Source organism: Arvicanthis niloticus, chromosome 8 (genome assembly GCF_011762505.2).
Source record: "Arvicanthis niloticus isolate mArvNil1 chromosome 8, mArvNil1.pat.X, whole genome shotgun sequence".
NCBI lineage: Eukaryota > Metazoa > Chordata > Mammalia > Rodentia > Muridae > Arvicanthis > Arvicanthis niloticus.
In genome coordinates this window covers 2,499,052-2,512,370 of record NC_047665.1, presented here as the reverse complement: position 1 = coordinate 2,512,370, position 13,319 = coordinate 2,499,052, and the positions used below count along the sequence as shown (strand labels likewise).

The window sequence follows — 13,319 nt, the reverse complement described above, 5'->3', positions numbered from 1 at the left end:
CGGATCCCACTACAGATGGTTGTGAGCCACCATGTGGTTGCTGGGAATTGAACTCAGGACTTCTGGGAAGAACAGTCAGTGTTCTTAACTGCTGAGCCATCCCTCCAGCACTTTTTATTCCCATTAAACTCAGGTGGAGTCACACGGGAAAGCGGGATTCAAACCTGGAGAGACAGAGCAGAGGGCACAGGCTCGCCCTCTGCAGGCAGCTACCTTAGCTGCTGCACCACCGCTGGCTTGCTGAAAATTTTGTTTCAAGTCAGGCATGCTGAACAGATAGATCTCTTAATCTCTTTTCAGTTTTCATGAGTAATTTCTTCTTTCATTTTACTCATTTTTGTTGTTTCATTTTCAAGAGTATTCTCACTATGAGTCTCTGGCTGGCCTGGGACACTTATCTGTTCTAGGACATCAGAGAATTCTGTTCACCTTGCCTCCAGATTACCAGAATTATAGGTGGGTTTGTCACAGCTAGATAATTCAGTTCTTTTAATTGACTTATTGAGGATGAATGGCTGAGTCTCTCTGGTTAGGGTAGCTAGGACACAGACTGTGATCTAACTCTAGTAAGCAATGTCTACCATGAAATGCAGCCCTGCTGACTTAAACCCCACTGTCTTTCAGATTAGGAACAGTATTGTTTTCCTTTATCATAGTGTCTGTTATAAGTCACCAAAGGACTAGGGCAGAGTTCTGTCCTTACTCTCTAGATGGTGAAACCCAGACTCAGGTTTAAGTCACTACTGAATATATATGTGGAACTGCTCGTCTTACTCATGCTGTGTCTCTAATGACTCAGTAAATGAAGTGGAAGCCACCTCAGCTAGACATGGTGGCACAGGCCTGTAGTCATGAGCTTGGAAAGTAGAGACAGCAGTTTGAGGATTTCACAGTCATCCAAGGTTGTCGGGGTCTAGCCTCAACACAGGATTGGAGTTCTCAGCTGGGAGCAGGGATATCTGGAAGACACATAATGAATACAACCAGACTACTTTTGGGTACAAACTGGCAGGTAATTTTTCAAGGCTTAAAGTTACTCTCTCTTCTCTCTCTGCACTTTCACTCTCCATCACTCACAGCTTGAAGCTGCACACACTCTCCATTCTCCTGCACACTCTGCTTTTCTCCTGTGAGCTTTACTCGAACTCTCACACTCCTACACACGTCTGTGCATTCCCCTTTAACTCACACACACTCTTCACACATCTCACACACACCACATGCACTCTCCTTTCACTCACACACACTCTCCATACACACCTCACATTCTCTCTTCACTCACTCTTCACAGCTCTCTGGCCTTTTTCTTGCCCCAGTCTTTTATTGATAATCCAAAGGCAGGTAGTAAAAAGACATTGTATAGTCATTGCCAAAAGAAATTCAAAAGGATAACCTCATCCCAGAACGAATCAAGAATTACAATTGTTCCCCAAAGTTCCAAGCTTCCCCTATTCCTAGGCCTGTAGGTAAGATGATAATAATTGCAAACTTGTCATTATTTAAACTTTAACTTTTGACCCCCAGCATGCTAGACTTTAGCAGAATAAAACACTCTACGTTTACATTCCATTTGAGTCCAGGGCATCATTCTTTGGTGAATCATGGACCCTTACCTAATTCATGTCATGTGAAAGGAAGTAGACCAGATTGGTTGGCATACAATTTGAGGTTACCATGATCCAATGAATGTTGAGTTTCCAGCTAGAGGGCACTCTTGCATACGTGTCTGATCCACTTGCAAATTTACTTCAGCTCAAGAAACAAGCCATTGGGTTTAGCTGTATGTGTTAGGCTACACATCTCAACAGCTAACATTGCCCACAGGGCAAGGTCACACAATGTCTTCATAATGCCATTCTCTCCAATCAGGGAATGGCCTGCTCTTTTCAAAATCTGTATGGCTACATGGGTATTTTTTAAATGCTGTATCTTTTTTTTTTAAAGATTCAATAATTCATTTCCATTTTAAATGTGGGTTCCTTTAAATGTATCTCTGCTATTGTCTCTTAATTGTTTTCAATCTCCAATATTTCCCAGTCATTAACAATTTCATTCCATTTTTCACAAGTGCTGTTGATTATTTATATCTGATTAGAACCATGTGTCCTCTACCATAGGCTAGATCATACTACGAAATTTAGAATTAGTCTGAATGCCCAATGCTGTCTCTGCTGCCACATGCAGGAAGTCAGTTCTACAACTCTCCCGGGCTGGACCTTGACTGTTCACTGAAATGAAAAATAGACCATAAATAATTGTCCTCCAACTTCTGTTCTGTATTGGGACTCTCAAATGAAGCTGCACCTGTGCAAGATTTGACTTCTGTGACCAACTTTGAAATGTGTGTAGTCACAGCCCACAAAGCGATGGGACAAAGAGAAGTTGATATCTTCCCTGCTTTGACAGTACTTAATATTAGCAATGAGTACTGAGGTAATCAATTTATTTATTTATTTATTTATTTATTTATTTATTTATTTATTTTGGTGTTTCGAGACAGGGTTTCTCTGTGTAGCCCTGGCTGTCCTGGAACTCACTCTGTAGAACAGGCTGGCCTCGAACTCAGAAATCCCCCTGCCTCTGCCTCCCAAGTGCTGGGATTAAAGGCGTGCGCCACCACTGCCTGGAGATGTAATCAATTTTAGATGACTGATAAACGTCCTGTCTGGACATTTCTAGAGTCCACAGACCAGGCTATGAAGAATCTGGATAAAAAGATGAACTTACTGTGAAACCAAATTACTGTCATTACTTTAGTTCTACCAAATAGAAGATCTAAGTTGTGTGATAAGGCCCTGCTGAACAAGACCGTTTGCAAGATTAGGAAGAGGAGGGAGAAGATATTCGTGCTGAGTGCTGGTAGACGTGATACTGAAACAAAAAATCTTGCAGATCTGAAAAGTGTCAAGTCCTGGACTGAATTCTTGGGGCAGGAAACTATGTTGCATGCTGTCAGCACACTCCAACCCAAAGGGCAGTGCTCTTGTCACTCAAGATTCACTGGCCAATCAGGGCCTCCAGGAGAACTGTCCAATCAGAAGAAAAGGAGGGTTCTTCCAGGAGCTTCATTTCCGGCTGTGGGTTCCACTCCACTGCTGCACACTGTTGTACGGTTGGTGTGACAAGGTTTGACCTGTGCTGCATGGTACCTTAGGGGAGTGCCTGCAAGCTACTGAGTCTCATCATGGTGAGCATGAGAACACTGCCCCTAACCTGAAGGAGAGGTGGTCTGAGAAACAAGAGTCTGGTTGGTTGGCCCTCCCTTGCGGCAGTTGGAAAGTAACAGCCACCCGTTAGGTTCCAAGTGGTCTTAGGCACTAGATGTACTCAGCGGTGGCATCTGAACAACTTCATTAGGGGAGCTGCATGTGCACAGAACTTCTGGAACAAGGGCCTGCATGTAGAAACATCCTTAGCAGGATGCCAAATTCAGAGAGGCCTCTTTTGTCTGGTATCATCTAGACCTTGTGCGCTGGCCATTTAAGATCCCTTTGGAGTTAATTTTGTGGTGGTTGTAAACCCCATCTCAGGTAATCTCTAGCATTCCAAATTTAAGCTGTGATAAGAAGAGTAGAATCGCTGATGTGAAGGATTTTCCAATGAGAAGAAATGGTAAGTCACACCAAGGAGGGTTTAGCTGAGGGAGGGACTGCTTCTAAAACACCCACAGGTAAGTACTGTGCTGACCAAGCATCTTAGAGATTAGGATGTGCATAGGATGCACATGATTGTTCATCAGGGTGGTAGGAAAATATGGCTCCAGATCATAACAAAGGAGACAACCCTGATTAACAAATAGGCCCATCCCCAGATCACAGACCAACACTTTAACAAGCTGCACAATGAAATAATTCAGGCTCTCGATCAACACTAAGGCCTGGTGTACCATAAAGGACCATTTTTCTTCTTGAAAAAGCATAGTTGTGGCACATGGGCAAGACATCTGGTGACACCACTCGGGTGAGGACTGGCCTGATCAGGCAAGGCTATCCCTGAGGCCTGCATGAATGGAGAATGACTAACTCCTTCTCAAACTCAGCAACATTCTTAGTTGAGCCTGTAACAAACTGGGGCCTAGGCCTTGGGACCTTTTCCTAAGACCATGAGGTATTGACAAACAGACAAAAAGAGCTCCTTTTCTGAGACCAGGAATATTCTTTGAAGAGCTGTTAATGGTCTGGGGCCAGGTCCGTAGGAGAGGGGTTGTCTCTTATGCTGAGAATCCACCAGTTCCTACCACATGGGGCTGCTGGTATCAGTCACTAAGCACTGTAGGCGTGGTCAGTAATGTTGATGGATGACCTGTGTTCTCCTAGAGCAGCACTGTTTGATCAGATTCCTCCTTTCTTTGTTCCATTGAGTGGTAGTTTCTGCGACTTCATTGAAGTCTCCCTTTTTTTCCATTTTCCCTGCAGGTAGTGTACAAGCTGCTATTCTCCAGAAGCTTCCTCAGCATAAGCCTTATCTCCTAGCTAACCACCCCAACTTTATACTTTGTATCTTCTACTTTTTTTTTAACTTTTATATTCTCTGAGATCTTCCACTTAGGACTGTGCCAGTGCAGAATGACCTGCTGTTTCAGGACACTGGTATACTTAAGAAATAATTGTAGAATATCTTTGCTATGTAAGTCTCCCTTCTGCCTAAGTGGCTGGCTTGATCAGCATGAGTGTTCAGTCCATCCTTAAATTGTTCACATTATAACCTGGGGTGAGAACCTAAAAAAGAGTTAAGGATAACAACATGTGTGGAATGCAAAATCTCTTCTAGGTTGGCTCCTTTTTAACCAAAGCTACATTAATGCTATCTTCACAGTGACTTTTTTTCTTGTTGTTATTATTCTATTTACACTCCCTATTTTATTCCCCTCCTGGTCCACCCTCCCACTGTTCCACATCCTATACTTCCTCCCCACCATCCTGTCTCCACGAGGATGTTCCCACCACCCTCCACCCAACCCACCAGACCTCTAAAGTTGCTGGGGCTCCAGTTTCTTGAGGATTAGGTGCATCTTCTCTGACTGAACCCAGACCCGACAGTCCTCTGTTGTGGACGTGTAGGGGCCTCATGTCAGCTGGTGTATGCTGCCTGGTTGGTGGTCCAGTGTCAGAGATCTTGGGGATCTAAGTTAATTGAGACTGCTGGTCCTACAGGGTTGCCCTCCTCTTCAGCTTCTTCCAGCTTCTCTCTAATTCAGCCACAGAGGTCAGCAGCTTTTGTCCATTGGTTGGGTGCAAATATCTACATCTGACTCTTCCAGCTGCTTTTTGGGTCTTTCTGAGGGCAGTCATGAGTTTTTTGAGTTCTGTGGACTGTTTCTTAGGGGTATTATTTCTTTGTTTACTTTGTTATGTTTTTTTGTTTTTGGCTAATATCCATTTATTAATGAATACATATCATGCATGTCCTTTGGGGTCTGAGTACTTTACTCAGGATGATATTTTCTAGTTCCATCCATTTACCTGCAAATCTCAGAATGTCCTTGCTCTTAATAGCTGAGTAGTATTCTGTTGTGTAGATGAACCACATTTTCTGTATCCATTCTGTCATGGGACATCTATCTGGGTTGTTTCAAGCTTCTGGCTATCACAAATAAGGCCACTATGAAAATAGTGGAACACATGCCCCTATGGCATGGTGGGGCGTCTTTTGGGTATGTTCCCAAGAATGTTGTTGCTGGGTCTTCAGGTAGATCTAGTTCTAATTTTCTGAGAAACCTCCAGATTGATTTCCAGAGTGGTTGTACCAGTTTGCAATCCCATCACAAATGATGGAATGTTCCTCTTTCTCCACATTCATGCCAACATGTGTTGTCAGTCACCTGAGGTTTTGATCTTAGCCATTCTGATTGGTGTAATGTAGGGGTTGTTTTGATTTGCATTTCGCTGATCACTAAGGACTTTGAACATTTCTTTAGGTATTCTCAGCTATTGGAGATTCCTCTGTTGTGAATTCTTTATTTAGTTCTATACTTCATTTTTGATTGAATTGTTTGGGCATTTTTTTAGTGGTTAGCTCTTGAGTTCTTTATATATTTTGGATATTAGCTTTCTTTTTTTTACTTCACAATTCTAATTACTTTTTATTTTTATTCACTTATTTTTTTAATTTATTTTTTATTGGATATTGTATTTACAATTCAGATGCCATCCCCTTTCCCTATTTCCCCTCCCTAGAAAACCCCTATCCCATGCCCCCTTTTCCTTTTTGCTCTTATACAATTTTTTAAAAATGTTATTCAGAGGCTTCATAAGTTTGGTAATGCTCAATCAGAAGTGTAACACAGTACCCAGCCTAGATATATCAACTATCTTTGACTGGTGGAGACACATGAACATCTGCCTCCATGCCCCCCCTCTTTCTCTCTCTCATCACCTAGCTTCTCCTCTCCTTCTTCTCTGCTCCTTACTCCTTCTCTTCCACTCTGTACTCCTTCCACCTTAGCTCCTCCTACATATCACCCTTCCTATTAAAATAAAACTTTTCTCTCAAAATACAATTAGAGGATAATTATACCAATTTGTACCAGTGAGGTACAAGATAGTCCTAATACCCAGTCCATCATTTTGTTGACTAAACAGAACTTCTGTTGTCCCTCCTAACTAAAAGACTTAATTCTGAACCTGGCTTTTTTTCTTGGCTTTAGAATGAATGTCAGCTGAAAACCATCCTCTCAAACCTTTTCTCTCAAAGTACATGGCTGGGATTGGCTATGAGACTATAAGTCTTCAACCCGTCAGAAATCCAGAATGACTGAGTTAACTGAAATTATGGGAAGCACAACACATAGCTTCTAAAACTTAGCCAATTTATAGATACCATTGAACACCTGGACAGTACCTATACTACAAAATGTTGGAGCATCTGATCTTCAGCCTTCTGGCCCAGGATCATCTGACAGACCTTAGTGATGCAGAATTATTAAGGGCTGATTACTCTGTCTGGGCAGATATAATCAGTTGACTATTCCGCAAGTGTGTCCTTTTCTGGACAGTAATTTGTCTGTAGATGGAAAGAGGCAATTCTTGCCTAGTGGCTGTCTCACCACAACTGGAGCAACTCCGAAGATGCTCAATTTCTTGTTGGAATCCATGACAGGAAGCTGTCAGGAGCAGACAGGTCTCTAATCAAAATGAACATTAATACAGAAATGTTTGTAACATCAATTCTGTGGACTTCTGACGTTTTGAAAACCAACTATCCATGTAAGGTAATCTAGACTGTTGTCTGTTAACTCCTCTCAGCTATTTCTAAATAAAATATAGAAAACACCCTAATAATAAACTCAAAGCCTTGAATTTGCTATAGGCCCTTAACTCACAGGCTGTCCATCTCAAATCAGTTAAAAAAGTTAGAGAAGGACTGGGTCTAAGCCTTGTATACCTAAATGTGTTATACAGGCACAGTGCCCATGAGAGTAACAATATTCATCTCACTTTTATATCAATAAGAAGCTCGTACCAATGAAAAGGTTAAATTTGAATTCAGAGTAAATTTTGTACTGTTTAAGAAATTATAACTTCATCTTGATAACAATTATACAGATTTCTACCAATAGGTTATGGCTATGCAATAAATCCTAGCTAATTCTCCCTGTTCCAACAAAACCACTACATTTTCCTAGAAAAACAACCCAATATTAACCACCTTAGTCCCCAAGCCCAGGGAATAGGGGCACTGACTCTTCATTAACTTCTTCAAGCTGATTACGGGCATTGACATATTAGAAGAGGGGCAGGAGGAAGAGTGAATTGATAAGCCTCTGATGCTGTATCTTTACTGCATCCAGATGGAATTCAAGGACATCAGAGGTTCGACCAGGTCTGCTCAGCTTGCTTGATGAGTAGATACACCAAGGCTGTGTATTGTGCAACATGCAATTCTCCAAACAAATTTTAGTATCAAGATAATTAATTTTTTTAGAGCACTGACATTTTATTAAAGATGTTGGGTCTAACAACTTTTTTTCCTTTTTATTGGATATTATATTTACATTTCTTTTTTTTTTTTCCAGACAGGGTTTCTCTGTGTAGTCCTGGCTGTCCCGGAACTCACTCTGTAGACCAGGCTGGCCTTGAACTGAGAAATCCGCCTGCCTCTGCCTCCCAAGTGCTGGGATTCAAGGCGTGTGCCACCACCGCCCGGCTATATTTACATTTCAAATTTTAGCCCCTTACCCCATTTCCCCCACCATGCAGGAACCCCTTATCACATCCCTCCTCCTCTGGCTTCTATGAGGGTGTAACCCCACCTACTCCACACTCCCACCTCCCCCAGTGTTTAGCCTTCATGGGACCAAAGATCTCCTCTCCCACCTATGCCCAACAAGGCCATCCTCCCCTAAATATACAGCTGGAGTCATGGGTCCTTTCCTATCTGCTCCTAGGATGGTGGTTTCAACCCTGGGGAACTCTGGTTGGTTGGTATTGTTGCTCTCCTCATGGGGCCACCAACATTTTCAGCTCTTTCAGTCTTCTCTCTCACTCCTCCATTGGGAACCCCATGATCAGCTCAATGGTTATCTGTGAGTATCTGCCTCTGGGTATGTCAGACTCTGGGGGACCTCTAAGGAGACAGCCATATCAGGCTGATATTAGCCATGATATTAGCATGCATGCACTTCCTGTCATCCATATCAGCGTCTATTTTTGGTGACTGCACATGGGATGAATACCCAGGTGAATTGGTCTCCAGACAACCTCTCCTTCAGTTTCTTTCCCACACTTTGTCTCCATATTTGCCCCCTTGGGTATTTTGTTACTCCTTCTAAGAAAGACCTAGGCATTCACACTTGTTCTTCCTTCTTCATGAGCTTCATGTGGTCTGTTAGTTGAATCTTTGTTGTTTCAAACTTTTGGGCTAATATCTGCTTATCAGTGAGTAAATATCATGTGTGTTCTTTTGTGATTGGGTTACCTCACTCAGGATGATATTTTCTAGTTCCATCCATTTACCTAAGAATTTCTCGAATTCATTATTTTTAATAGCTGAGTAATATTCCATTGTGTAAATGTACCACATTTTTTGTATCCATTCCTCTGTTGAAGGGCATCTGGGTTCTTTCCAGCTTCTGGCTATTATAAATAAGGCTGCTATGAACATAGTGGAGCATATGTCTTTGTTATATGTTGGGACATTCTCTGGGTATATGCCCAGGAGTGGTATAGCTGGGTCCTCAGGTAGTGCTATGTCCAATTTTCTGAGGAACCACCAGACTGACTTCCAGAGTGGTTGTATTAGCTTGCAACCCCACCAACAATGCAGGAGTGTTCCTCTTTCTTCACATCCTCGCCAGCATCTACTATCACCTGAATTTTTTATCTTAGCCATTCTGACTGGTGTCAGGGGGTATCTCAGGGTTGTTTTGATTTGCATTCCCCTGATGACTAAGGATGTTGAGCATTTCTTAAGCTGCTTCTTGGCCATTCATGTTTCCTCAGTTGAGAATTCGTTGTTTAGCTCTGTACCCCATTTTTAATGGGGTTATTTTGTTGTTTGGCGTCTAATTTCTTGAGTTCTTTGTATATATTTGATATTAGCCCTCTATCAGATGTAGGGTTGGTAATGATCTTTTCCCAATCTGTTGGTTGCCATTTTGTCTTGTTGACAGTGTCCTTTGCCTTACAGAAGCTTTGCAATTTGATGAGGTCCCATTTGTCAATTCTTGATCTTAGAGCATAAGCCATTGGTGTTCTGTTCAGGAACTTTCCCCTGTGCCTAGGTATTCGAGGGTCTTCCCCAACTTCTCTTCTATTAGTTTCAGTGTATCTAGCTTTATGTGAAGGTCCTTTATCCACTTGTAATTGAGCTTTGTACAAGGGGATAAGAATGGATTAATTTGCATTCTTCTACATGTTGACCTCCAGTGGAGCCAGCATCACTTGTTGAAAATGCTGACCTTTTTGCAGTGGAGCCAGCATCACTTGTTGAAAATGCTGACCTTTTCCCACTGGATGGTTTTAGCTCCCTTGTCAAAGATCAAGTGACCATAGGTGTGCGGGTTCATTTCTGGGTCTTCAATTCTATTCCATTGATCTTCCTGTCTGTCTCTGTACCAATACCATACAGTTTTTATCACTACTGCTTTGTAGTACAGTTTGAGGTCAGAGATGGTGATTCCCCCAGAAGTTCTTTTATTGTTGAGAATAGTTCTCACTAGCCTAGGTTTTTTGTTATTCCAAATGAATTTGTAAATTGCTCTTTCTATCTCTATGAAGAATTAATTTGGAATTTTGATGGGTATTGCATTGAATCTGTAGATTGCTTTTGGCAAGATGGCCATTTTTACTAAGTTAATCCTGCCAATCCAGGAGCATGGGAGATCTTTCCATCTTCTGAGGTCTTCTTCAATTTCTTTCTTCAGAGACTTGAAGTTCTTGTCATACAGATCTTTCACTTGCTTGGTTAGATTCACTCCAAGGTATTTTATATTATTTGTGGCTATTGTGAAGGGAGTTGTTTCTCTAATTTCTTTCTCAGCCGGTTTATTATTTGTATAAATGAAGGCTACTGATTTATTTGAGTTAATTTTATATATGGTCACTTTGCTGAAGTTGTTTATCAGCTGGAAAAGTTCTGGTAGAATTTTGGGGTCACTTATGTATGCTATCATATCATCTGCAAAAAGTGATATCTTTATTTCTTCTTTGCCAATTTGTATCCCCCTGATCTCTTTTTGACGTCTTATTGTTCTAGCTAGCACTTTGAGTGCTGTATTGAATAAATATGGGGAGTGGGCATCCTTGTCTCATCCACTATTCAAGTGAGATTCCTGCAAGTATCTCTCCATTTAATTTGATGTTGGCTGTTAGTTTGCAGTAAATTACTTTCATTATGGTTAAGTATGGGCCTTGAATTCCCGATCTCTCTGTTACTTTTAACATGAAGGGGTGTTGTATTTTGTCAAATGCTTTTTTTTACATCTAAGGAGATGATCATGTGGGTATTTTTCCTTGACTTTGTTTATAAAATAGGTTACATTAATGGTTTTTCATATACTGAACCAACCTTGCATCCCTGGAATGAAGCCTACTTTATCATGATGAATGATGGTTTTAATGTGTTCTTGGATTTGGTTTGCAAGATTTTATTGAGTATTTTTGCATTGATATTCATAAGCGAGATTGGTCTGAAGTTCTATTTTTTATTTGGGTCCTTGTGTGGTTTAGGCATCAGAGTAATTGTGGCTTAATAGACTGAATTAGGTAGTGTTCCTTCTGTTTCTAGTTTATGGAAGAGTTTGAGGAATATTGGTATCAGGTCTTTGTTGATGGTCTGGTAGAATTCTACACTAAATCAATCTGGCACTGGGCTTTTTTTGGTTGGGAAGTTTTTAATGACTTTCTCTGTGGGATATGAGCCTGTTTAGATAGTTTACCCCTTCTTTGATTTAACTTTGGTATGTGGCATCTGTCTAGAAATGCCATCAATTTCATCTAGATTTTCCAGTTTTGTTGAGTATTGGTTTTTGTAGTAGGATCTGATGATTTTTTTAATTTCCTCTGTTTCTGTTGTTATGTCTCCATTTTTTTCTGATTTTGTTAATTTGGATACTGCCTTTGGGCCCTTTAGTTAGTTTGGCTAGGGGGTTGTTTATCTTGAGTCTCTCAAAGAACCAGCTTTTGGTTTTGTTGATTCCTTGTTTTGTTCTCTTACTTTCTATTTGGTTGCTTTCAGCCCTGAGTTTCACTATTTCCTGCCATCTACACTTGTGTGAGTTTGCTTCTCTTTGTCATAGAGCTCTCAGGTGTGCTGTTGAGTTGCTAGTGTAAGATCTTTCCAGTTTCTTTACCAGGGCACTTAGCACTATGAATGGTTTGTTTAGCACTGTTTTCATTGTGTCCCATAAGTTTGGGTGTGATATGTCATCATTTTCATTAAACTCCAAGAAGTTTTTAATTTCTTTATTTCTTCCATGACCAAGTTATCATTGAGTAGAGAGTGGTTGAGTCTCCATGTGTATGTGGGCTTTCTGTTGTTTTTGCTGTTATTGAAGACCAGCATTAGGCCATGGTGAACTGATAGGATGCATGGGATTATTTCAGTCTTCTTATTATGCATTGAGGCCTGTTTAGTGAACAATTATGTGATGGATTGTGAAGGAGGTACCATAAGGTGCTGAGAAGAAGGTATATTCTTTTGTTTTATGGTGACATGTTCTGTAGATATCTGTTAAATCCATTTGGCTCATAACCTTGGTTTAGTTTCTGTTTCCATAACTTGTCCTTTGGTGAGAGTGGGATGTTGAAGTCTCCCAATCTTATTGTGTGGGTTTCAATGTGTCTTTAATGAAGGTGGGTGCCCTTGCATTTGATGCATAGATGTTCAGAATTAAGACTTTCTCTTGGTGAATTTTCCCTTTAATGAATATGAAGTGTCCTTCCTCATGATGCTTAAAAGCATTTGGTTGAAAGTATTTTATTGGATAGTAGGATGGCAACTCCAGCTTCTTTCTTGGGACCATTTGCTTGAAAGACCTTTTTCCACCCTTCTCCTCTGAGGTAGTGCCTGTCTTTGTTATAGAGGTATGCTTCTTGTATGCAGCAAAATGCTGGATCTTGTTTGTGAATCCAGTCTGTAAGCTTCTGTCTTTTTATAGGTGAGTTGAGTCCATTTATATTGAAAGATATTAAAGACAGGTGACTGTTGGTTACTGTTATATTTGTTTTTCTAGGTGGCTTTATGTGCTTGTTGTTCTCTCCTTTTGGCTTTGTTGTGAGATACTTAGTATCTAGTGTTTTCTTTGGTGTAGGTACCTTCCTTGTGTTGGAGTTTTTCTTCTAGGATTCTCTGTAGGACTGAATTGGTAGGTAGATACTGTTTGAATTTGGTTTTGTCCTGGAATATTTTGGTTTCTCCATCTATGTTGATTGAGAGTTTTGCTGGGTATAGTATCCTGGGCTGGTGTTTGTGTTCTCTTAGAGTCTGCATGACCTCTGACCAGGCTCTTCTGACTTTCAATGTCTCTATTGAAAAGTCTGGTGTGATTCTGATAGGTCTATCTTTGTATGTTAATTGGACCCTTTCCCTTACAGGTTTTAATATTCTTTTTTTTCTATGTGTTTAGGATTTTGATCATTATGTGACTAGAGGATTTTCTTTTCTGGTCCTGTTTATTTGGTGTTCTATAGGCTTCTTGTACCTTTACAGTTATCATTTTCTTTATGTTGGGCAAGTTTTCTTCTGTGATTTTGTTGAAGAAGTTTTCAGATTCTTTGAGATGGCAATCTTTGTTCTTCTCTATTCCAGTTATTCTTAGATTTTTTTGTGAGTCCTGAATTTACTGGCTGTTTTGGGTTAGGGTTTTCTTTGACCTTTGT

At 40.7% G+C, this 13,319-nt stretch overlaps 1 protein-coding gene across 1 annotated transcript in view; it reads left to right on the top strand.

The window, feature by feature from the left end:
- Positions 1-3,036: 3,036 nt before the first annotated feature.
- Positions 3,037-13,319, top strand: part of LOC117713736 (uncharacterized) — a 37,832-nt gene continuing 27,549 nt past the window's right edge. Inside the window, exon 1 of the mRNA XM_076938879.1 lies at positions 3,037-3,187. Within this exon, the coding sequence (XP_076794994.1) occupies positions 3,185-3,187 (3 nt within the window). The 5' untranslated portion in view covers positions 3,037-3,184. The remainder of the gene's footprint in view (positions 3,188-13,319) is intronic.